We start from the raw sequence: 26,905 nt of genomic DNA on the forward strand, positions 1-26,905 counted from the left end.
ACCCATAACCCTGTCAACCACCACAGCCCCACTCTCCGTCAACCCACGAACCAAGACACAGTGACGCCGCCGTTTCGACCTCCCCCGAGTCAACGGTGGCGCCACCCCAAATCCCAACCATAAAACTCGCCTGAAAACTCATATTATAACCCGTTTGACCACCCCCATCGATGCCGCCTTTCTCTGCCCCTACAACCACCTAGGACCACCCTAACCACCACCACTACACTCGCCACTCATCACCCATTTCCCCTACCCCGACACCAATCAACATTAACACCTCTATAAGACACGAAACCATGACCAACATCTCGACGAAAAAACAAAACGAGAGGAGGAGGTGCTGAACCTTACCTTTTTCCGCCACCATAACAGCCACCACGGCCGCCTAAGAACGTCGACGACCACCCCTAGCCCTTCCTTGCTGCACCGTGACCACCCATGCTCTCTCTCTCTCTCGTTTTGCGTGAAAGCCGAGATCTAAGCTGAAGAAAGGAGGGAGGCGGGTTGAGGGAATGTGAGGCGGGTTGTGTTAGGGTAGAATTAGGTTAAACTTAGGTTAAAATTAGGTTATATGGTAAATGGGTAAATGGGTTATAACATTTGGTAAATGGGTAAATGGGTTATAACATCTTGACCCAAAAATGCCACCTAAAACTATAAACCCGACTCGTCTTACAATATGAATCAATTTATTACTTTTACGATACTACTAAATAATATCTCGCTCAATAAAATACGGGGTATTACGGTCTTCCCCCTAAATGAACTTCGTCCCGAAGTTCGCTCCCATACTCAAACCTCAGAAGGGTACACAATATCGTACATACGGACGTCACGCATTTCTAACACAGTTAACACACACTTTTGACACATCAATTAAACATAACAAACACGAAATGTTACATTCTGCCCTCCTAAAAATAAACTTCGTCCCGAAGTTTAACTCATTTTCACTTAACCCAACTAACTACAACTAATAACTACCTGAGAACACAAATGCATAACAACTAAATATTCATCTGAGAACACCGTCGTCTTCCATCTAAATTCCGATCTCGAACTCAAGTAACTCAATAACCATGATCACACTGGACCGTAAACATAACTCGGCACACAGGCCCCACAACTCAATACTAGTGGCCAATCTCAATCTCAATATCAATAGTTTACTACACTCTTCTTCTACACATCAACCAACTAATGTATAGGAACAAACATATAGAACTAATTTGCATAGGTACCCCACAACGGAACATTTACTTGATCAAAACCACCATCTACAAATAAGTGCAATACAAACATTAAGATTTTACAATCCTACCCGACTAGAAACATGGTTACGTCCTCGTAACCTCTTTTCAATTTTCATATACCTATACAACAAAATCATTATCAACCACATGTGACAGGAAATAATGCATGATAAGAGATTGCGCATCAACATTAAGGTCGAAACGAGGTTTTATTAAGGAATCAACTGATTGTCAACAAGTAGCATTTATTACTAGCTCATGCTTAACTTAAAACACAACCTCAAACTAAAAGAACAACAAGAAAGGAACCAAGGTTTACACGGTTTCACAAGTAAACAAGTTTGATGATCAATTATAGACTATGAACGAGCGAGAGCAAAATCAACAAAACAATTTAAGAACTTCTCACATTTGTAAACATACCACAGAAATAGATCTACCACTATTATCTATCACAATCACAGGATCTTATTGACACGTCCATTCAACCCTTTATTCACTCATTGGTTTAGGTCACGAATTAGGTCGATGAATTTAAGCAATCACCAACATACCCATAATTCATACTTTAAATTATAAAAAATTGTTTGCACGATATCAATTCTGAAAACATGTTTCTCAATAAAAGTAACTACATATGATCTATGACAACGACAACATTACTTCCGTATCACACCTATGGTTCACATCCTAGCAACCATATCATTCAATTGTGTCTAGCAACTTGGTAGAATTCATTCTCAGCAAAACAAGAGATCTTGTATAAATAGTTTAAACATATACATTTGCCATCATATACTTTGTAGAACACTAGCTATGATAAAAGATTAGCAACTTGAACAACTTCTCTGATTTGCATGATTGAATAATTAGGCAACTCGTAGGCTCAATTAAATGTAACTATAATGACTATCATTTAAACCCATGCATATCATGTGAATCATCAAAAGAGTTATCCCATTATAATTGCCAACATAGTTATTATGACAATTTTTATTTTAATAAAATTGATAGTAACGACTCGAGAATATAAATATGCCAATTGTCGTGTTATATCAAACAGTTTCCTTTATATCACACTCATGCAATTGCAAGAATCACTTTAGTATTTTTACGATATTGTAATAACGAACATATTCAATAACAAAAATAACAACACTGTTTATTATCATGTTATAGGTTTAGGTTCAACCGAAATCATTTAATGCAATGGAAGCAATAGGTATAACTATAAGCACACAGGCTCACAAAAAGGACCTTAGGACTCCGATGACATCCTACATGTGGTAATATTTAGGCATAACCATTACTACCATTCATGTGTAGACATTTAGACCTAATTATTATAATTACTCATGCGTGTATGTTAGAACAAATCAATTAACTTTTAACGCTATCAACTTACCAAGATATGACAATATAGTTTTATATTTATATATATACCCGACCACTATGCAAATAAGATGCACACCCAGAGACATTACATCATGCCAAATGTATACAAAGTATGCAAACAACTAGACTCGTATAAACATTTCACCCTCGATTAAGAATCAAATTAAGCTATCCAATTTTACTCATGCTATCATGCCAACAATGTTATCAACTAAGTTTTAATTTTATCACTTGTTAAGATATATGACTACTGAACATGCGTGCTACTATCATCATATAAAACATTATAATTTCACCTTACTAAGGCTCATGAATTAATCAAACAACTGTGTGAAAACTTAGCATAGAACGCACATTTTACAGGTCATGATTCACGTTGTAACTTTCCAAAATCACAAATAAATAACCGTCCAACGAATACTTGAGTTAGATTACTTTTCTTAACATACAGAGAGTTAATAATTTGTGATAAAAAGAATGAGGTCGAAAGTTCAAGAATTCAATTTTTAAAGAATTTTACAACTCAGTTGGTCCAAACAAGTATGTGACAAAGAATTGGTCCGAAACTTGGGTCAATTCGCAAAGCTTACCTTTTAATATAGAGACATCAAGAATTTTCGTGGCTTATCAATTTGAAAACGTATGCAAAACCTCTAGTCGATGGAGTTGGAATTATGCAAAAATCATTTACACAAATTAAATGAGGATTTTTACAAAATCGTCGGTCAACACATCACTGCACAGGAACTTCCCAACCACAGCCCACTAAAACAGTTATTACTCTTAATCCGTATACCCTATAAGCATGAAACCAACGCCAAAAGAACATTAACTCACGAGGCTATTTCTCATAAAATTTTCATCCGTAGAAAATTAACAGGAAGGAAATGACAGCAAGATCAATTACAGAGTAAAATCAAACAAAACGGATTTCAACACTAATTCATTCATTTTCCATGTTCCAAGCTCTTACAACCATACTATCGATACTAACTCATCCTAACTTAAATCTCACACTTTTGTATTTACGTAAACATCCATCCCATAGATGTCCCTTCGCCTCCCGACCTACCCCTTGCATCTAATCACGATTGCTACGACTAGAAACAAGCAATTCAATGGTGTCTCTCATTACTATCACGATACTATACTAGCATGGCTTTGGGATCACATAACCACATATTACCGCATACATAATAGCACTATCAACACGTCATTCACATCCATCCGATAAATATCATAATTTCAAGACTAGGTCTCAAGGTATACATCAACTCGCTTATATCCAAGGTTTTCCTTCTAACTACCCCATTCACTCGTTTTCTCTTGGGTTGCCTGGTTCAAAACCGAGAGGGCAAAAGAGCACGCATTAAGGGCGCCTTCTTAACCGCACCGTGAGCTCCTAGCAGTTTATTCCTGGGGTTCATTTTATTTAGACAAATCCTACGTTCATTAGGTTCATTGGTTTAGGCCCGAGGATCGTTCGCTCCGATACCACTTTGTAACACCCCTTGTTTATGAAGGAGCCTTTGGCAAGACATTCCCTAATAAACCGAATCATTACCATCTCGGTTTCCCGAGGTAGTGAATAACAAATTATTCTCCAAGGCAATTTATTTAACATCTTAACTTAACTATTACAAATTCTCCTTTTAAATTAAATTACAAGAACTGACGTAATTAAAAGTGAAGTCTTCTAGATGATGAACTAGCCACTAGGTCATCTGATCCAGTGTCTCACGCCCATCCAGCTCCCGTCCTATCTCATAAACCCGTCAAGTCTCGCTCCCCATAAAACGGTTCATCACAGGTGTTCACGAATACACAGGGTCAACCACGAGGTTGAGTAGGGAAAACAATAAAACAAGAAAATATGATATGCATGATACTTCGTCACCTCCATCTCCACCTCAACTCATCACACACAACCCCGACGCCCAGCCATACCGATCCCCTAGGTAGACTATATATATCGACCGTAGTCGATCCGCCCGCCGCGCCGGAGGACACCAGGGCAAGTCCCGCAGAACCACTGGGCCTTATCACAACATCACATCATATCTCATCATCGTCACCACCACACCATCCTCCAACTCCAATGCATATGCAATGCTCAACAGTAATCAATGCAACATGATATGTATATCAATGAATGAAATCATGCCAGCTATCAAAATAATGAAATAGCATAATCAACACGAACAGTTCAGTCAACCACACTCCAGTGTATGAATCATAACATAAATTACAACCACGCACAAGTCATCGATCACAGCTCGGTCACATATAACACAACAACTCAACACAATTTAACAACACCGGTAAGTCAAGTGTATTTCCCTACCTCGAATCCGCAGTCAAATAGTCGGAAGCTCGGTGATAATCCACAATAATTCGCCCTCTGAAAGATAATGAAATGATAACCAATTACTTAACTATTCCCGTTCCCAAAATAGAAGTTACTAAAAATAGAATTTCTTAAAATGGAAACTTTCCCGATATAGTAACTTTTCTCTTTTAACCAACCCGACTCAAAACCCGACTTGAATCATTTTAAATAACTCGGGAGTTAAATTAAATAACTAATTTAGATGACTCGGAATTAAATTAAATAACCATTTTAATGAATTAAACGATTTAAGGAAAAACCCGAGTCACACAAACAATTCAAACAACCCGTCTTTAATTATTTACTTAACTCGGGAATTAAGTTAATTAATTTAGAATACGACCCGATACGAAATATAACGATTAAATGATGAAAAATCCGTTTAAAAACCAAAACAGCCCGCACTCCTTCACACGCCGCACACACACCACCACAAGCCACCTCACCACCGCGACAACCACCTGACCCAACACCCACTCGACCTCACCACCCACGACCACCACTCACTGGTCGATCGCCGCCGGCGAGTCGAACTGTGGTCGGTAATCTGCCGCTTCACTCGCCGTGCCTCCTCAAATGTACCTGTTCTCTCCTTTACCACCACCGCACTCTACACCCATAACCCTGTCAACCACCACAGCCCCACTCGCCGTCAACCCACGAACCAAGACACGGTGACGCCGCCCGCGTTCGACCTCCCCCGAGTCAACGGTGGCGCCACCCCAAATCCCAACCATAAAACTCGCCTGAAAACTCATATTATAACCCGTTTGACCACCCCCATCGATGCCGCCTTTCTCTGCCCCTACAACCACCTAGGACCACCCTAACCACCACCACTACACTCGCCACTCATCACCCATTTCCCCTACCCCGACACCAATCAACATTAACACCTCTATAAGACACGAAACCATGACCAACATCTCGACAGAAAACAAAACAGAGGAGGAGGTGCTGAACCTTACCTTTTTCCGCCACCATAACAGCCACCACGGCCGCCTAAGAACGTCGACGACCACCCCTAGCCCTTCCTTGCTGCACCGTGACCACCCATGCTCTCTCTCTCTCTCTCGTTTTGCGTGAAAGCCGAGATCTAAGCTGAAGAAAGGAGGGAGGCGGGTTGAGGGAATGTGAGGCGGGTTGTGTTAGGGTAGAATTAGGTTAAACTTAGGTTAAAATTAGGTTATATGGTAAATGGGTAAATGGGTTATAACATTTGGTAAATGGGTAAATGGGTTATAACATCTTGACCCAAAAATGCCACCTAAAACTATAAACCCGACTCGTCTTACAATATGAATCAATTTATTACTTTTACGATACTACTAAATAATATCTCGCTCAATAAAATACGGGGTATTACAGTATCTTACAATATGAATCAATTTATTACTTTTATAACAACCTGACCCACCACTGTCGTAACACAACCCAATAAGATGGGTGTGCACTTTTGGGCCAGTTATTTGTCCTCACTTAAGCCCAAAAGTACAAGGCCTTGTTACTAAGTGGTGGGTGGAATCCCTTATAAACATATCACAACCTTCTCAATTCCCCGATGTGGGACAACCTTACTCTCAATAACTTGGGGTGTTACAATCTCCCCCACTTAAAGAACACAACGTCCTCGTTGTGCCTCCAACTTGACCGCAGCCAAGCCCAGAATCCTCCCCCGCTAGGTGTGTGACCCGGGTACTCCCGACCACGGGCTCACCATACGGTCGCAGGGTCGCTCTGATACCATTTATAACAACCTGACCCACCACTGTCGTAACACAACCCAATAAGATGGGTGTGCACTTTTGGGCCAGTTATTTGTCCTCACTTAAGCCCAAAAGTACAAGGCCTTGTTACTAAGTGGTGGGTGGAATCCCTTATAAACATATCACAACCTTCTCAATTCCCCGATGTGGGACAACCTTACTCTCAATAACTTGGGGTGTTACAGCTAAGATGTGAGGGAATTTGTGGCGTAGACGATGTAAAATAGGTAGACCTGTTTCGGGGTTTGGTCGCTCGACTGATGTCAATAGTCGATCGACTGAAAACCTGGTCGATCGACTGCCCCAACTAGTCAATCGACTGTATCGCGTAAGAATTAGCATTGTTCAATTGATTTAATTGCAATTTTTGATAAAAGACCAAGAGGCTATTTGTTAAATTCTTAGGAATTGACCGACCCAATATATCGAAAGAGAGGGGAGGGCAATAGACTACCAATTGAACGACTAAATTATACTAAGATCGTAAGATAAGTAAAATTTAGGCATTAGGAATCACTTTTCAGGGCGTGAGCTAGTATTAGTTAGACCTAGGGACTAGTAGCTTAGGCTGAGCGGCGCTACTTGTTAAGTTGGTCTGAGAGGACTTCTTATTTTCCCACCTTACGTGATTATTTCAGATTTACCTAGGACTTGCGTCGTCGTAGCTACAATGAACCGATCGTCTTAGCATCCTTTTTATCATCGTTTACATCGTCAGTTTCATTTGCCTATTTATTTATTTGCATTTAGTTTAATTATAAATCAATCAAAACCCCCCTCATTGTTACCCTTAGACTAAAATAGAAAGCAACTAATAATTCCCTACCTCCCTGTGGTTCGACCCTTACTATCACTATCTATAGTTTTAGTTCGGAATATAAATATTATTTTTGACACTTTACGACGGGTATCACCTAAGTTATGCAGTAAGTTGGCAATAGAGAGTGATGGTGCGAAGATTTACACACATGATATTTTCGAGGAGTTTCAAGAGGAGTTAAAGAATGCAATTGGTGGATTTAGTTGTAAGGGTTTCTTGGAGTCGAACAACTTAGAGGTTACTACCTTGAAGGATTCATTGGGAGGCCGTAATTTTGATGTTCAAGATAACCTGGTATGAGTAATTTAGTACGTTGTTGATTTATTACTTGTTAAGAAGTGTTTTACATAGTTGAAGTAGTAGAATTTCATGAAATTGTCTTAACGTTTCAAAGTGTAAGTAATAAAGTTTTACATAGTTGAAGTATTAGTTCGTTGATTTAGTACTTGTTAAGAAGTGTTTTACATAGTTGAAATATTAGAATTTCATGAAATTGTCTTAAAGTTTTAAAGTGTAAGTAATAAAGTTTTACATAGTTGAAGTATTAGTACGTTGATTTATTACTTGTTAAGAAGTGTTTTACATAGTTGAAGTATTAGAATTTCATGAAATTGTCTTAAAGTTTCAAAGTGTAAGTAATAAAGTTTCTGTTAATCATGAAAGTTTCAATTTTTTTTTGCTAACTCAGGGACTTTTGAGGCGAGTTGTTCCTGTAAACTTTTTGAGAGGAAGGGACTACTCTGCAGGCACATAATTTGGATTTATTCCGGTAATGGGGTAAATAAAATTCCGGAATCTGGGATTTCTAGGAGATGGACAAAGGATTCATTGCGGAGTGGTGACTATAGTACCGGGGAGTGTACAGATGACATGGATATTGTAGACAGTAAGCAACTTCAAATGACAAAATTGTGGTCGGAAATTCACGAAACAATTGGAGTGCTTGTTGATAAGGAAAAGGACGACGTTGAAGGTCTTACTAATTTAATAAGGGAATTTAGAGAGAAGCTGACACCGGTAGGTGAGAAGTTGAATAAACAACAGCAAATGGAGAAATTGCTTGGTTGTAAAGCAAGTAAGGAGATTTCTATACTGCCACCTAAATATTCCAAAAACAAAGGGAGTGGGAAAAAGATTTTGTCTAGTAAGGCGAAGGCCGTTGCAATTGCCAGTAAGCCGAAACGCATGTGCAATAATTGCAAGCAAATGGCACACCATGACAATAGGAACTGTCCTAACCCTTTTGCTGAGCGTCCACCGCAATTGTCGGAATTATCTGAAGAAGAGGAGGAGGAAGAAGAAGAAGTAGACGACTTGTCGGAGGAGTAGGAATTTTTTTATATTAAAATGTATTCATGAAGTTAATGTCTAAGTTTTTTTGGTAAAACTTTGAAGTTAATCTTTTGTATGCAAGGGAAGTAGATGTTTGTGTAGTCATGGTCTATGTTCGAATTTTTTTATTTTAAAACTCTGAAGTTTATGGTGAAATTTAAGGTAGCCAATTTTGGGATTGAAAAATCCCATGCAGTGTTGAAGTTTCACAGTTATTCGTGAACAATTTCCAGGTTCAGGCATGAATTTTAAAACTATTTCTTTGAAGTTTCAACATGAGTGAGTGAAGTTTCACAGTTGGTGCATAAAGTTTCAGAATGTTATTGGCTGAAGTTTTGAAATTTATGTTGAAATTTAAATATTATTGGCTGAAGTTTTGAAATTTGTGAGGTGAAATATCAAAATACGACTTAAAAGCTTGAAGAGTTAATAGTGGAATTAAAAATTATCTACATAGTTGAAGTTTTAACATGAGGGAGTTGAAATTTCAAAGGTGAGGATTAAAGTTTCAGAATGTCGACAATTGAAATGGAATTTAAATATTATTGGTTGACGTTTCAAAGTTTGTGAGTTAAAATTTCGAAATGCGTCGTCAAAGTTTCAAAAGTTGACTTTGGGATTTTATTATTCTATGTTTGATTGAAGTTTCAACTTGAGAGAATTGAAATTTCGAAGTTGATGTTTAAAGTTTCAGAATGTGGAGGAGTCACTTGAAATGTGAATAGCTTAGGTTAAAGTTTCAAAAGTTATGAGTTAAAATTTCAGAATGTGTCGTCAAAGTTTCAAAAAGTGACTTTGGGTTTTTTATTTTCATCCGCTTGGTTGAAGTTTCAACTTTAGTGAGTTGAAATTTCAAAGTTGACGGTTAAAGTTTCACAATGTGGAGAATTCACTTGGAAGTGAAATATTTTAGGTTGAAATTCCAAAAGTTGTGAATAAAAATTTCCAAATGCGTTGTCAAAGTTTCAGTAGTTAAAATTGGAATTTAAATATTATAAATTTAAATATTGTTGGCTGAAATTTTAAAATTTCTGATTTAAAGTTTTAAAATCCTTCGTCAAAGTTTCAGAAGTTTAGTTTGGAATTTTATTATTACATGCTTAGTTGAAGTTTCAACATGACTGAGTTGAAATTTCAGACTGGATAATTCAACAAAGTTACAAAACTTTTAAACTAACATTTCAAACGATGGCCATAAAGTTTCAACTGAAAACTTGCAGACTGTTTTCATTTAATGTTGATCCTGCTAGAAAAGTATAGCTAGTACCAATTTATGTACATTCAAAACAGTACACATGATCAAACAGTATTAGGCGAATGAAACATTAATAAAACATTGTTATTTTTTATTCAAGATCTTCGAAACTTTACGCTAGCATATACGACTTGCCATAAGCTTTCCTTTTCAGCAATAAATTTCTTCACATTGTCCATGGTTTCTGCTCGAACTTTGTTCATATCGGATAATACAAGGGTCGCAGCCAGTTGGATACACAGATAGCGCCGGCCAACCTTCTTCGGAGGGTCTTCGTGCTCGAAAGGGGAACCCTCGTAACATAACATGTGCATCATTGTAAATAATCCAGACTCGAGTTCGTTAGGTTTTGGACTCTGCCAACTTAATTTGATCTGGCGGTGCCTAAACTTAGCGACCTCTTTTGCTCCGGATACGCATCTTGATTCCAGGTAGTCACTCATTGCACCGGACTGCACATAAGTAAGATGTAGTCATAAGTTAAGTTACATATTACTTGAATCGATATTCATCGTAGATATAGTAAGAAACTTACAATGATTTGAGACACCTTGAAGACTTTGGAATTATTAAACTGCAGGTATAGCTGATGGTCAAGGACATCGATAGTCTTTGAAATGAAATTGATACATATGCAAGAAAAATTATCGTCAATATTAACTGGTACGAAGATGAGCTCTGCATTCAAGTTGAAGGTATGACCACAGTGCTTGATGTACAAGTCCCAAATATGGAACAGCGTATCGTAATACGCACTTGTCTGCGTCTCCTGTGTACCGTCTTCTTGGTTTTCCAACCATCGCATCACCACGTCCTGCGAAATATTTGTTCTTATAACTGGTTACAGAATATTTCCATTTGAATTATATAAATTTCATAAATTAAATGTCATCTGAATTTAAAAGTAGATACGTACCGTGTGGCGTATGCCTAGGAAAGCCATTCTTGGTACTTCGTTTGCATCTGACTCTATCTGATTCAACAACTTGGACCAACATTCAATAACAGTTGAGGACATTTTGCTATCAGGTAGCATTGACATAATCTCATCCCTATAAAGTTTGGCATTGAGTCCGTAATATGCCAATTGTTCCCTGCAGCGTGAAATAAATGCGTCGTCAAAGTTGACTTTGGGATATTAATATTATCTGCTTGGTTGAAGTTTGAACTTGAGTGAATTGAAATTTCGGAGTTGATGCTTAAAGTTTCAGAATGTGGAGGAGTCACTTGAAATGTGAATAGTTTAGATTAAAATTTCAAAAGTTGTGAGTTAAAATTTCAGAATGTGTCGTCAAAGTTTCAAAAAGTGATTTTGGATTTTTATTTTCATCCACTTGGTTGAAGTTTCAACTTGAAATAAAAATAATCAACCAAATGCAACTTATATGGTAAGTGCTTACTCACATTACAAATATACTTCAATTGGCTATATGAACCAATACAGGTTAGATACCCAACTTACCTCGGGTCCATATCGTGGTCGTCAAGGAAGCAGAAATCTGCTACGTGCTTCCTTATTGTGGTCATATCCTTCACTAGCAATTGGTTGCTCCTTAGAGTCTTAGATATGACAAGGGTAGTTAAATCAGCAACACCGTAGTCGAGAGAGAAACCAAGACCATCACCGCTCCCCCTAGGACGACTTTTAACAGCTGATAACTCAGTTGCCGGAGAATGAGCTATTGGGGTTGTTGGTTGAGGGGTAGTTGGATCAGTTACACTTAAACGGGGACGCTTGGATCCTTCAACTCGTGGTTGGCTACTTCTTTTAGGGCCGACAGATTTAGAAGCTGATTTTGTGGACGTTGTTGGTGCTGCACAGACAATAAGTTTATCTTCTTTGAAGGATTTAGCCGCAGAAATAACCTCTTCCCTCGACTTGTTAATGTCACTTAGTACAAGCGTCGCAGCAATTTCAGCCCTGTACAAGTTCATTGCGTCCATGGTGCCTAGCCCGCAGTCAAAGGGTTTGCCATTATAAAGGAGCATGTGAATCATCATATAGGTACCACAGTCATTTGCGGAGTATCCTAGACCTTGCCATGCAAAGTTAATGTTAACAAGTTTAAACTCGGATACTGACTTGCCTTTGTCTAACCCTTTTGAAACCAAATACTTGCCCATTTCGATTGCCTGTATTTATTTGAAAATGGAAATGAATATAGATAATAAGCAAACATGTGAGCATTATATGTAGAAGGCAGATATATGAAATTCCTTCAATAGGTTTAAAGTTTTAAAAAAAACCAATTAAACTTTCATGAATAACAGTTAAAGTTTCTTTGAATTTGAGTTAAAATTGCAGAGCTCGGGTTTCAGGTTTTGTAGATTAGAATTTCTGTGAACTAGTTTAAAGTTTCAGAAATTATAGTTAAGTTTCAAATTTTAGAGGTCAGGTTTAGTTTCTGTAGATTAGAATTTCTGGGAACAAGTTAAAGTTTCAAATATCATACTTAAAGTTTCAAAGTTAACGTTTTAAAGTTTCAGTTCCAAGATTGGGTGTTAAAATCATTGGTAATTGTTAAAGTTTCATATTGTTGAATATAACATTTCAAAGTTGGCGGTTAAAGTTTTTGAGTTAAGTTTTGTGAGTGAAGTTTCAAACTAGTGGTTTAAAGTTTCAGACAATGTATGTTGAAATTTGAAATTGGACGTTTCAGAAAATGTCAGTTAAAATTTCGAAGATGACGTTTGAAGTTTCAGTAAATGTGAGTTAAAACTGCAAAGTTTAGGGTTTAATTTTTTTGTAGAATAGAATGTATGTCAACTGGTTAAAAGTTTCAGAAATTGTAGTTAAAATTTCAAATTCCACGTTTAGAGTTTCACTATTAAGATTATGTTAAAATCCATGTAGACTCTTGAAGTTTCATATTTTTGGGTATAAAATTTCAAAGTTCGCAGTTAAAGTTTCTAAAGTAAATGTTGATTAAAGTTAGCAAGTACTGTTTTAAAGTTTCAGACAATGTGTGTTAAAATTTGGAGTTGGACGTATAAAGTTTTAATATCGTCTTTTTGCTAAATTTTCAAAAGTTGATGAATGACTTAAAGTTTTAATACTGTTGTAGGAGTAGAATTAAAGGTACAAAGCTTGGGTGGAATGACTTACAGTTATAAATGCAATGTTTGAGATAGATAAAGTATCGAAATCTTCGCTGTATGAACGGTTGTCAAGGTATTCAACCTGCTTTGCGGGGAAATTTATACATACACAACTATTGTGAGGCGAATCACCTGATAACCCAGGAATGAAGACCTGAGGAAATTGAACATAAACCTATTAATAAAACTTACAATTAAGAATATTAAAATTATAAATTGAAATAATAATGGGTTAAAAAAGGTTACACATACCAAATCAGAGTCTAGCTGAAATTGAGATACACAATCACCGACTCAAATGTCCCATGTTGTGAATATGTCTTTAGTTAGGTCTAGCACTTCCCCCTTTTGTTTGTCTTCCCAAATTTGGAGTACAAGACTCTGTCATAAAATAGGGAACAAGTGAAAATTTTACACTTTGATGTAAAAAGTAAGTAACTGTGAAAAATGCGCACATACAGTGTGGCTAAGCCCAAAGAAACAGCGGGAAGTTTGGACTGGGGCAGTTTTATCAGTCATGATCTTGTTGAGTAACAGAGACCAGCACTCGATAACATTGTTCGTGATCTCAAGACCGGGTTCTAACGACCGAATGTCCTCCCTCGGAATGAAGTACAGTCTTGTGTAGGATACGATTGTTTCCCTACAAAAAATGTGCAACTAGGAAGTCAATACAACAAAACAAAGGGTATACAGTTCTTATAGGTAAAACAATATCAACTAATATAAAGTTCTTATAGGTGACTTACAGCTTACTATAGTTTTCCGATTTATTGAAGGATGTAATCCATTACATCCTTACTCTTGCTAAAAACGGATGTGAATATTATGTTGTTGCGGTGCAAAGCATCAGACATAAAAACCTGGCTCGGATCGGGTCCACCACAATCAAAAGAACAACCGAGGTTCTCAGGGACAATAGACATGCAAGAAAGTTTGGTTTTTGAATGAAATAGGAATGGATGGTGAACACCATCAGTTTGAGGGACATATATTGCAGGAGCCTCTTTATTTGCCTCATCCAAACCTTGCACCATATCATCTGAACGCTATTCAGGTACGTTTGCTGCAACAACAACCGCAACCACATCCCCCGAAGAAAGCGACTCAATCTGAATCTCTTCTTCTCGCACCTCCTGGAGAATGGCATTTACTTCAGCAGTAGTATAAACCGGCGCAAAACCAATCAGTTATGTAATAGACAAATCCGGTAATTTTTGTTGAATTCCTTGGACATCCCCAACAGCTTGTACATCCATCAAATCGATAGCATTATCCTTGTTTTGAATGGGTGTAGAAATTTCTATGTTGTTCAAGTGTTGGTCTGATGAGTTTTCAAGGAACTCAGCATCAACTTCACCTTCCATCGTATCAGACACTTCATCATGGTGTATGTCTTTATCTCCCGAAGTAGTATAATAGTCATTGGTGACCATATGAAGGGGCAATAATTCTTTTTCAACAGTAACATACACTTCATCATTTTTGTCAGCAGAAAGTACAACAACGAGGTCACATAAAACGCCACTAATCTGCTCCATTGATTTAGAAGCCTCATCTTGTTGATTTGGATTGGCCACAGGATCTTGCTTAAACACAGGTGCGTTGTCAAATACATCTTTCATTCGAACAGATATATCAGCTACCTCATCAACATGAAATTGAAGCTCATCAGATTGAAAGAAGGCTTGTGTGGACTGTGAAGGAACAAGCTTGGTTGGATCAATCTCTGGAGTTGTTAGACGCTTAATCTTCGAAATCGCAGGTGAGTACCATGCATGGAAGACGATTGAGTTACGCTGCATCTGTAGGTAAAGCTCATGTACAGCCTGCAATGCAACAATACAATCCAAATACAATATTAGAATTGCAAAGTTCAGGTTTTAATTTCTGTATACTAGAATTTATGTCAACTGGTTTAAAGTTTCAGATAATGTTGTTAAAATTTCATTGTACACAGTTAAAGTTTCAGATAATGTTGTTAAAATTTCAAATTACACAGTTAAAGTTTCAGATAATGTTGTTAAAATTTCAAAGTACACATTTAAACTTCAGTAGGAAGCTTGGGTGTTAAAATCAATGAAAATTGTTGAAGTTTCATATTGTGGTTATAACATTTCAAAGTTGACGGCTAAAGTTTCTGAAGTCAGTTATAAGTTTATAAAATCAATGCACAAAGTTATAATGAATGCTCATCATATTTACTCGTTTTTAATTAAACAGAATGACAGATTGACAAGCTTGACTTACATCCACGGCTCTAGCATGCAACTCCTGGTCATCCTCAACACCTGAAGGTAGTTCGATCTGAATGAACTTCTTCTCGTTATCAGGATGAGGTGTGGAAGCCAACAACAACGGACGGGTGGCATTACTTGAGATGAGATTATTATTATAGGTAGGGTCATGGCAGCGAGGATAGACAACTGGTGAAAATGTCAGCCGTCCCAAAGACCCACCAACCAGCTCACCATCTAATCTAGAAATAATACTACTTTGATCCCAATATTTTATCAGTGGGAGCTCATGAGGTGAACTTTTGCCGCGGAAGACAAACCTCTGAAAATAGGTAATCATAAGAAAAGGAACACAACCACGTAAGCAGGTCTTATTATTCCTGGACTCGAGAGCGGCAGTGACAATGCCATCTAGCATATATGAACACCAGTCATATTGATTAATAAGACTAACATCTTCAACAACTGAGAGAAGCTTACAGTCGACACCGTTTGAGGTAGGGGCTAGGAATTCTGACATACTGAACAATACAAACAGTCTAATAAAGTCGTCCCCCCCGTCCTTGTTTGCCCTCATATCATCATATAGCTTACCTAAAGAGATGTATTGAGATGCAGTTGTCACATTATACGTTTTCCTCCATCGTTCCTTCAATTGCTTATTTAAAAGCTCAGACGACTCCTTCTTACGACCAGTCGCTACTAAATCAAGTTCCTTAGGACCTAATGGTAATAGGAAGAAGTCGTGTACATCATGCTTTGACACGACAAAATCTTAAGATTAAGAAGCCCTAAACACATGTGAGCCGTCATTAAAAGCTTCTACAAACAGGTGCACACGATCAAGAGGGTACTTGTCAAGACGTAACTCGAGCAAGCCACCAAACCTGACTCTCTTTACCGCTTCTCTTTATGCAATAGTAAGCTTAGATATCAATTTCACAAGCCTCTTACCTCGACATTTTACGACTGTGGAGGGGGTAGGATTAACAACGGCTTCTACGACCTCACAATCACCTTCACCATCCATCTGAATAGAAATTACAAAAAATGGGTTAAAGTTAAATTTCTTTACAAATTGGTGTATTGAAGTTAAATGATGGATGCCAATTTATTTAAAAAAATTCTGAAACTTTAAGCCTCAAATTTGAAATTTCAACACACTCAAGTTGAAACTTCAACTAAGCAGATGGTATATTCAATTATGAAACTTTGAAACTTTAAGCCTTAATTTTAAAACTTTAATCCTTTAACTTTGAAATTTCAACTCACACAAGTTAAAACTTCAACTAAGCAGATAATATTTAAATTCCAATTCAAACCCTTGAAACTTTGACAATTCATTTTCAAGTTTTAACTAACAAATTTCGAAACTTCAAACAATAATAAACCTATTTCAATACTTGATTAATAAATTCACAATAACAAAATCAATAGGGCATGAAAACTACGAAAGCAGGTGAAGACAAAGTTGGGCATGCGAGTTGAATCAAATGATGAAGAAGACAATAGAACTATGAAGGAGTTATGAAGATGAAACCTTTCGAGTTTCGGGCATGAAAAAATTGAGTTATGAAGATAAATACAATCGTGTTTTGGGCATGTAAAAGACGAGTTTTGAAGATGAAGACAAAAAAAGAAAAAAACAACACCGATAAGAACAACAATAACAAAAACAACAAAAACAACAACAACAACAAAAACAAAGACGATAAAATAATAGTACAAGGATGAGGATTAATATAGAGTTAATGCAATTAAAAATAGAAGAAATTGAAGAATGATTAAGTATACCTGAAATAGGATGATAATGAATTTGCAGAAGCCGAGTTGATTGGGAGTTCACAGGATTAAACAGACGGTTTTTTCAAATTAATCAGACGGTTTTTTCAATTGCACAGGATGAAGAAGTTGAAGGGTTGAAGAAAGTAAGAAAGAAAGAAAGAAAGAAAGAAGAGTAAAAATTAATCCAACGGTTTTCTGTAAAATTAAAATTTAGAAAAGTGTGAGGTAATGTTTATGGGGAAGGGGATAAAATTACAACATTACTGCTGTGCATCATTACTGCTGTGCATGGAAAATTGAGTTGGGTAATTATTTTATTTTTCATCTCAACCATTGATTTATTATGATCCAAGGGTGGGAAATAGGACTTAGGGACTCATCTAAGGTAAGTGTACTTAGATGAACCTAATTATATATATATATATATATATATATATATATATATAGAATTAGGATCACATGAGTCCACCCTATCTTTTTGAGTCCCGTGAGTCCACTTATGTATCACACGTAGCACACAAAAATATCACGTTTTTTTTGTACCAAAAAAAAAAATTAAATAATTTTTTTTTAAAAAAAAAAAAATTGAAGGTGTGATATTTTTTAGTATAACCTGTGATATTGTATCTGAGTCTGTGAGTCCAGTAAAAGAGTATCACAAGTTATACAAAACAATATCACACCTTACGATAAATAATATCACTGGTTGTACTAAACAATATCACGAGTTATACTATACAATATCACAGCACTGAACCTAATTCCGCCTTTCACTCCGCCTTTCACCATCTTCATTGTCAGGTCGGTTGACTATTACCCTGGAGAATTAATCATTTTAGTAATTGAGTACGCCCATTTCAGGAGCGTGTCAAATAAAATTTGCAACTGAAACTAGAGGTTTGCAAATTTGGTAGATTTTCTACGAACTTTGAACACTAACTGCTGCTAAAGCAAAAGTGGAGTAGAGAACTTGGGGTCTAGAAACATTATTTACTGTTACAAATTAGTGCCTGTAGTTTTGGTTGCAGTACCCTGGCGTTCAGCCCGATTTAAAGTTGAAGCTAGTTACGAAATTGTGTTATCTTTTTCCTTGTATGCCCGGCGTGAGCTCTAATTAATCAAGTAAGACTGTAAGAGCATAGCAAGGCAGGCACAGAAACAGTGAGTGGGGAAATGTCTGCGTGAGGAGACCGTTTTCCACAGTAAATGGTTCAGGCACCAATGTTACAGCTTTGACAAATTCAAATCCTCTCATCTGCCCATTAAGAGAAGTTAGAAAGAGAACTGAATTTTTCATATTGAACAGAAAAAGCAATGTCGAAACTTACCCCAACATCTCGGACAAAATTGTCGCCTTTGTTCTAGGATCTTTACATTGGTGAGCTAAATTCTCATACTGAGACTCAAGTAATTGTTTGAAGCTACACATCAATCAGTAACATGAAACCAAAATACATACAAGCACCTAGTTGTGATTCTTCTAAATATATCACTGCTGATTGTGATTTTCATTCACAATTCATAGCCGATACATTGATATCTCTGTCTCAACTTACACTGCTGGACAGGAGCGTGTCAAATAAAATTACTGTAAAAGAAAAGAAGTGATACTCTTGTGTACAATGTGTGATATATAAGTGGACTCATGGGACTCAAAAATATAGGTGGACTCACCGGATCTTGCCTATATATATATATATATATATATATATATACATATATATATATATACATATATATATATATATATATATACATATATATATATATAGAGAGAGAGAGAGAGAGAAGAGATCAACTAAGGCCATTATATCATATTAAGTCCATAAGTCCTAATGTGGGCTGTTGGATCAAGCAAACCAATGGCCAAGATTGAGCAGTAAAACCCCACTCAACTAATGCTTTAGATTTACCTCTCTCCTCTTAACACTAACCCATGCATGCTATAGTGTAATGTCCATCAGTCTGTCATAATTTCCCTCCTCAATTTCCACGTTATTCAAAACAACTTGCGATTTTTTTTCCTCTATTTCCTGTCATTTCGTCTTCCTTTTCTTTCTTCACATTGCTGATAAACTCCATTTTCCACTACCAAATAATCCCAGTTTAACCGACCGCATTTTTCATCACTACCAATTAATTCCAACTCAACAGACGCCATTTTCATCACTACCAATTAATTCCAAGTTGCCTGAAAACTCGTCTGTCTCCATTTTTTTATAAGGTATTTTTTCCATTCCTTATTTAGTGATTTGTACTTTGTTTTTTGTTAATTATTGCCTTTGTTAAACTATCATAAAAAGAGTTCATTTGATTTTTCAATTTTCAATTATGGGTTTGCTGATGTTGATTTGTACAATTGTTAATTATGGTTGTGCAGATCAAATACGAGTTCATTTGATAATTAACAATGGTTTTTGCCAAGAAAACTGTCAAGAAAACTTCCAATAAATCTGAATCAAAGGTAAAAAATCTCGTCTTGTTGGTATAACTCTTATAGAATGATGTATAACTTCAATTAAATATATGCATAATTCTAATCCCAATTGTTTTGTCATCTACAGATGGATGTTGTAGAAAGTATTGATAAGGGACTTGATATCCAGGTTAAAAGTTTCGATTTTTATTTAGATGTTACTAGTTGTATAACTCTGGTTACTAGATGTATAACTTTAGTACTCAATATGTATAACTCTGGTTAGTAGATGTATAACTCTGGTTACTAGATGTATAACTCTGGTTACTAGATGTATAGCTCTTCTGAGTCTATGACCAACTCTTCTTTCATAATGTCAAACTCTAATTGTTATATGTATAACTCTACTTCTAATTAGTTTCTATGCCTAGAGTTATACAATATATACCTAGATTTATACATTTTATACCTGGATTTATACAATATATAGCTAGAGTTATACAGTATATGACTAGAGTTATACAATATATACATTGGAGTTATACATTAAATGCCTGGAGTTATACCTAGAGTTTTACCTGGAGTTATTCCTGGAGTTATACATTATACTGTATATGCTTACAGTTATACATTTTATTGCCAGAGTTATACATTCTATAGCTAGAGTTATACATTATATGACTTTAGTTTTCAGAATGTCTAACTTTTGTTATTATATGTATAACTGTATTGTTATTCTGTATAGCTAACTTTCCTGATTATCTCTTATTTTGAATGGTTATGAGTTATACATTATATGGACTTTTAAAAGTTTGACTTTTTGTTATAACTGCAGTCATTTGTTGTATAACTCTGATTACATGTTGAATAACTTCTGCTGTCATAATGTATAACCGGAGTTATACAATATATGCCTAGAGTTGTACATTTTATTCTGAGTTATACAATATATGCCTAGAGTTATACGAAATATGCCTAGAGTTATACAATATATACTTGAAGTTATACATTTTAATAATAGAGTTATACATTCATGGCTAGAGTTACACATTATATAACTTTAGTTTCGATTGTCTAACTTTTGTTATTATATGTATAACTCTACTTTGTTATTCTCATATAACTCTCCCGATTATCTCTTCTTTTGAATGGTGAAAAGAATTTTGGATTTTATAGAAATTTGATTTAACAATTTTGGTTACACATAATCAATCCCTATTTGTTTGTCGCCTACGATGGATGATGTACCAATCTTGAGAAGGAGCCGATTCCCAGGTTCAAAGTTTGACTTTTTTATAATCGTTGTCATTTGTTGTATAACTCGATTACATTTTGAATAACTTCTCATTTGTCGAATGTATAACTCTTGATATTTTCTCGATTAACTCTATTATCGAATGTATAACTTTACTTATATTTTGTATAACTCTGACTATCTATTGTATAACTTTAATTCACAGTATGTCCATTTCTTTGTTGCAAATATCTCTAATTGCAACTACAGTATGTCTAATTTTGTGTGTTGTCCTTGCTTTTCCCCAGATGGTTGAGGCCAAGCCAAGGGTAAAGAGGGTGCATGAAATCACGGTTTCGTGTTGACCTCAAAGGCTTGTCTCTCTCATTGAAAAGCTTAATGAGGATCAGGTGTCCGCTGTTAAGAAAATTGAGTTTGGTGGCCTTTTGGAGCTTAAGATTAGCAGCTTCCCACTTGCACACGTTCGCCTATTCTTGGAGTCCTTCTATGATGGGTCATATGTGTTCAGGGCTTCTCGGAAGAAGGAGTTTATGATCAGTAAGCATGACGTGCATGGCTATTTCTTGATACCTTTTGGACCCAACCGTCTCCCGTTGGTACCGACTGGTTCGCAGAAGGGGTCCAACGATCCCGAAAATAAGGAGCTGAAGGACAAATGGCGGCAAGCTTACGGGGTGGGCAAAGCAAATAGTTCAATAAGTTTAGGGAAAGTTCACAAACAACATATGGAGTACGAGGAGGCGGACGATCATTTTTGCCGGCTATTTGTTTTGTTCTCTATGTCTTTATTCCTCGCACCCACCCCAAACAACGGGATAGATTTGAAGCTGTTAAGGGCTGTAGAAGATCCTAAAGCCATTCCGCATTTTGACTGGTTCTCATATATTTTGAAAATGATGGTGAAAGAGGGGACAGACTGTAAAAAGGGGGTAACGATGTTGGGTGGTTGTATCCCCTTCCTCATGATAAGCTACTTTCAGCGATATGATTACAAGAGTAGGCCGTGCCCCCATGATCTACCTTTGATTAAGCATTGGTATGAATCTTCACTTGTAGATAGGGTAAAATTTGAGGTGGCTCAAGGGGGATTGGGTACTTTAACTTTGTCTAAGACCAGGTATCCGAGGTGCCTTCAAGATCCCTCTTATAGAAGGAGTTTGGACAAGATACCTCAATGCCTCGGACCCGTGTGAACCAAAACTACTGTTGCTATCAGGCCCCCCACCCCCTCTCTCCTGCTCAAATTCTGAGAAGAAGTTCATTCAGATCGAACTACCAGCAGGTGTCGAGGATGACCAGGAATTGAAAGCTAGGGCGGTCGATGTAAGTTCAAACTATTATATATTTTTGCAGATTGATTCTGTTTCAGCTGAACGTACCCATCTATTATAATATAACTAACTTACTGTACTTCTTTAATGCAGCGTACTCACGAGCTTTATCTACAAATGCAAAGGAACGCCATTGGGTTCTATTCATGGTATGCAGATGCAACCGCAAGGATCAAAGCTGTAACTAGTGATCCGACGGGCCTAAATCCTAGTCAGGCCTCTCAAGAATTCTTTGAGGGTGAAAAGATTCAAAAGTACGTCGCTGAAGCAGAATAGATTACAGAAAGGCTAAAGGTTTCTGTTGGTAACGCTCCTGCATTTGTAGAGGTATTTAGTGAGCCCCCCCAAAAAATATGAAGGAATCGATGCATCTACGCGTCAAATATGTGAAGTTCTATCTAGTCTCGCCAATGATGGGGGTGGCAGGGGTGGTAACCCTCGTGTTGAGCCGCGTCGAGAGTCGGTCAAAGCCGACACGCCAACGAAATCAGTTGCAGTTACATGGTCAAAGATTGTGGAGGAAGTGGGAGGTGATACAGTAGTTGATAATCTATTGTCAGATGCTAGCCCAGGGTTAGAGGATCAAGTTGCGTGCACCCCCGTCCAAACTATCAGAGAGCTGTTGTTGGAGGCGAAGTACACCGAGGACGAAATTGACCAAGCTTACGGACGGTCAGATGATGCTGAAACTCGGCCCGGGGTAGGTGATGAGGTGCATGAGCAAGTTCATGGGGAGGGATTGAAAGAAAATGTTGAAAGATTATCAGACATTGACCATGAAAGGTTGTCAGACATTGTAAACCAAGCTTACGGACGGTCAGATGATGCTAAAACTCGGCCCGGGGTAGGTGATGAGGTGTATGAGCAAGTTCATGGGGAGGGATTGAAAGAAAATGTTGTAAGATTGTCAGACAATCAACCGTCAGATAAGGAGATGGAAAAATCTACGGTCCCATCATTGCCAATGGATACACAAGAATTGATGGAGTGTATGTTTTCTACTGCTGAAACCAAGGAAGCTTTATGTGGACTTCCAGCGTACGGGAGTGGTCCTGGTGGCGAGGTAAGTTTGTTAATTTGCGCTAAATACTTGTTATACATTCGTTTTTTTTAATTGGTCGTGTATAACTCTAAGTTGATAAAGTATAACTTTGTTGAAACTTATGATGAGGCCTTGTAACTGTAGTGCCTCTTTGTATAACTTTTTCTTTCAATCTGTACAACTGCAACGGCCGTTTGGTACAACTCTTAACCATATGTGTATAACTCTAACTCAAATATGTATAACTCTTCTAGCATATTTTTAATACATCACACATGTGTATAACTCATGCCCTTCTATGTATAACTGTAATTCAGTGGGTCTGTAACTCTGTGACCTTTTTGTATCACTTTTAGAGTTATGCCTGTAACTTTTTCTGATACAAAAGCATGGTGTTTAATTTTATTATTTTTCATTCAGGCCACTGTTCTAAAGGATGTAATTGAGAATGTTGAACAACATTCTAACAATGGGGGTGAAAACGTAGTTGTTGTCGAGGGTGCGGAGGTCAGCCCGGGGGATCCTTCAACGGAATGGCTTGGAAATCAAATCCCTCTGAATTTCATGAGCACGGCAAATGTGAATGAAGCATTTGCCGGGGTTGATGAGCGAACGATTAGTGCGGCCAAAGAAGGTGTGGTAGTTGAAATCGCTGGTGCTAGGGTCGAGCCGGTTGCACCAGCCCCACCCCCTAATTATGTGCCCCGATGTGACATGATCCACCATCCTTTCTTACTGCATTCAACTGTCCCCCTTCCGTGTATGGACATTGTACCTGAGAACCTAGGTTGTTCTCGAGATTGCGGGCACCCAACCCGACCAAAGACGTATGCTCACGATTCTTTGCGATTTAACAAGGAACGTTTCAGGACGGTGTTCAGGGTGAGGAAGGATGTAATGGATTATGTCTTTGATCAATTCCACGACCATAATAAAGAGTAAGTAAAAGATAAGTTTTACCTATATTTCAATACGACAGTGAAACGGGTCATGAATCTTTCCCCTTGCTGCGTGCCTCATTTTGCTAATCCTTTGTAGGGAACAATTGGTCACATATGCCTGTCCAAACTGCATAACGCGTATTGATCTCCAGACGTTGATCCCCGGGCCACAGATTATGGCCAATGTCATCGACTGCTGGTCTGTACTACTCAATCAGCTTACGTATGCGAACACCGCAGCTGTTGCAAGTTCGCGCTGTTTCTTTGGCCTAGGTCACACTGTAAGTGTGCTCGAACTCCACAAGTTATTTTGTGACAAAATGTACGTAACTTGTGATATAAGCTGCCAACCCCCGTCTATTATTTTTATAGGACCTAGCAATTGTAATTTGGCAAGGCAGGAAAAAAACTTGGTTGTTGATCATTCTGAAGGGTTTTGTGCCTCGTGGGACATGTGGCAAGAGTCGTGTTCTAGTCCATTCCAACTGGACTCTGATATGGTGAGCTCAAATATCAATATAGAGACATTTCCATACTGGAATTATACATTATTTATGTAGAGTTTTACAATATATGCTTAGAGTTGTACACTATATACTTTGGAGTTATACATTAGATGCCTAGAGTTAACCTAGAATAATACCTGGAGTTATACATTATACTGTAAAACTCTAGGCAAATAATGTATAATTCCAGTATGTGTTATACATTTTATGGCTAGAGTTATACATTATATAACTTTAGCTTTCAGAATGACTAGAGTTATACATTCTATGGCTGAAGTTATACATTCTTTGCCCAGAGTTATACAGTATATGCTTAGAGTTTTGATGAGTGGCTAACTTCACTCCATAACTCTAGGCATAGAATGTATAACTCTAACCATAGAATGTATAACTCACTGCACATAATGTACAACTGTAAGCATATACTTTATACCTCTAGGCATCTGCTTTCTGTACATAATGTACAACTGTAAGCATATAATGTATAACTCTAGAAAAGCGAATGTACAACTCTAGACATAAAATGTATAACTCTAACCATAGAATGTATAATTCCAAGTATGCACAATATGTATGCCTCTAAGCTTCTAATAATGTTTTATAACTCTTAGACTTTTGGTGCATGTTTGTAGGTTTTCGTCCCTATTAAGCACTTTGCGATCAAGATCATTACTCTTGCATTTGCATAAATTTCCTCTCCGAGCAGATCGAGTACCTTGATAATCGTTCTTACGAGGACGATCTTCCGAAATTACCATATGGAGGGATTGCGCGATATCGTAAGACTTATAAAACTGGTGACTAGATTAATTTTCAGCTCCATTGTTTTGTTAATTGGTCTTCCCCTTTTAAACGCCTTGCCTAACTTCTGCCAGGCTGATGCGATGGAAAAGTATATGGTCTCCAAAGGGCTCGACAAAGGGAAGAAAGTTGAAGGGTTTCCTTTTGTAAACATTAAATTCAACTGGCAGGGAGCAGGTTATACTGATAATGACTGTGGGATTTACGTCATGGTTCATATGTTGCTGTACCGTGGAGAGCCATTCGAGTGCACCATAGGGACAAAGGACAGCAATGACCTCATGCGAGTGGAAGTTGCTGCCACCCTTGTCCTCAGTGACATTAACGTGGATAGGGAAGCTGTGTTATCTAGGGTAACAGCTTTTAAGAAGGTTAAAGACCGTAAAATGGAGGAGCTGCGTGAGGCACAGAGGTTAGCCGGCAGCACAAGTGGAAGGAAGAGAGCTGTCGGAATCGCCGGAGAGAACAGTTCTGCTAAACGCCCTTGCTCTAATGTCAATTCAACCTATCAGACTCCACCTTCCAAAGTAGCACTGGGCCGGACGCCGTCTAGCCGGTCCCTCTCAGCTGTTAATAGCCGCTCCCGGGGTAAGGGCGATGGCCTTGGTTGCACCACATATTGCGCGGAACCAGAAGCCGACCTTACAGTGGTCGCCAAGATGTTGAAGTTGAAAAAGGCATTAATTAGGAATATCCCGGTGTATCGCAAACAACTAGCTGATTACGTTTTCCTTGATGACTACAAATTAGAAAATGGGTAAGCTGTCTAAAATCAACAGAACAACTTGAGAACTGTTTTATGCTTTCCTTGATGACTACAGATTGAAATGTATAACTTTACCAACTAAAGTTATACATATCATTAATGGAGTTACACATTCCTAATCTGTAGTTATATGTTTTATCACTGAAGTTATGCAGTCATTTTAATAGCAGTTATCTTCGCATTTAGTAGACGTTATAGCCTGACTAACACGTGCTGTCTGAACCACAGTGAACTACTTGTGAACTACTCCCGGCACGCAACAATTAATAGGTTGCAAATGTTGTCCATGCTCCCTGAGACGCCAATGGATGAAAAAGTGATTGAGTGTTGGTCCTTGTTGCTTAATCGTTTGGAGGCAGAGGAGTGCACGATTTTTCGTTCGTCTTTCTTCGGTATCCGTCATATGGTATGGTTGTAATCAATCCTTTAATATGCTATAAGAGTTATACTTTGAGGGTATGATATTTAAAACTTTCATAGTGGAAAATAAGACTAAAGTTATACATACCCTCT

At 37.5% G+C, this 26,905-nt stretch overlaps 1 protein-coding gene across 1 annotated transcript; it reads left to right on the top strand.

The window, feature by feature from the left end:
• The first annotated feature begins 2,465 nt into the window (after positions 1-2,465).
• LOC141631220 (protein FAR-RED IMPAIRED RESPONSE 1-like) lies at positions 2,466-8,955 on the top strand. The gene is made up of 3 exons (XM_074443921.1): positions 2,466-2,542; positions 7,734-7,894; positions 8,315-8,955. Exons 1-3 carry the CDS (start codon positions 2,466-2,468, stop codon positions 8,953-8,955), a joined length of 879 nt encoding a protein of 292 aa, XP_074300022.1.
• The last annotated feature ends 17,950 nt before the right edge of the window (positions 8,956-26,905 follow it).

Source organism: Silene latifolia, chromosome Y (assembly GCF_048544455.1).
Source record: "Silene latifolia isolate original U9 population chromosome Y, ASM4854445v1, whole genome shotgun sequence".
NCBI classification, from domain to species: Eukaryota; Viridiplantae; Streptophyta; class Magnoliopsida; order Caryophyllales; family Caryophyllaceae; genus Silene; species Silene latifolia.

Coding starts and splice junctions, on each gene's coding strand:
- LOC141631220 (XM_074443921.1), top strand. CDS start 2,466: ATGGAAGCAATAGGTATAACTATAAGCACACAGGCTCACAAAAAGGAC. Junction 2,543..7,733: donor CCGATGACATCCTACATGTG/GTAATATTTAGG, acceptor TAAGTTATGCAG/TAAGTTGGCAATAGAGAGTG. Junction 7,895..8,314: donor GAAGGATTCATTGGGAGGCC/GTAATTTTGATG, acceptor TTGCTAACTCAG/GGACTTTTGAGGCGAGTTGT.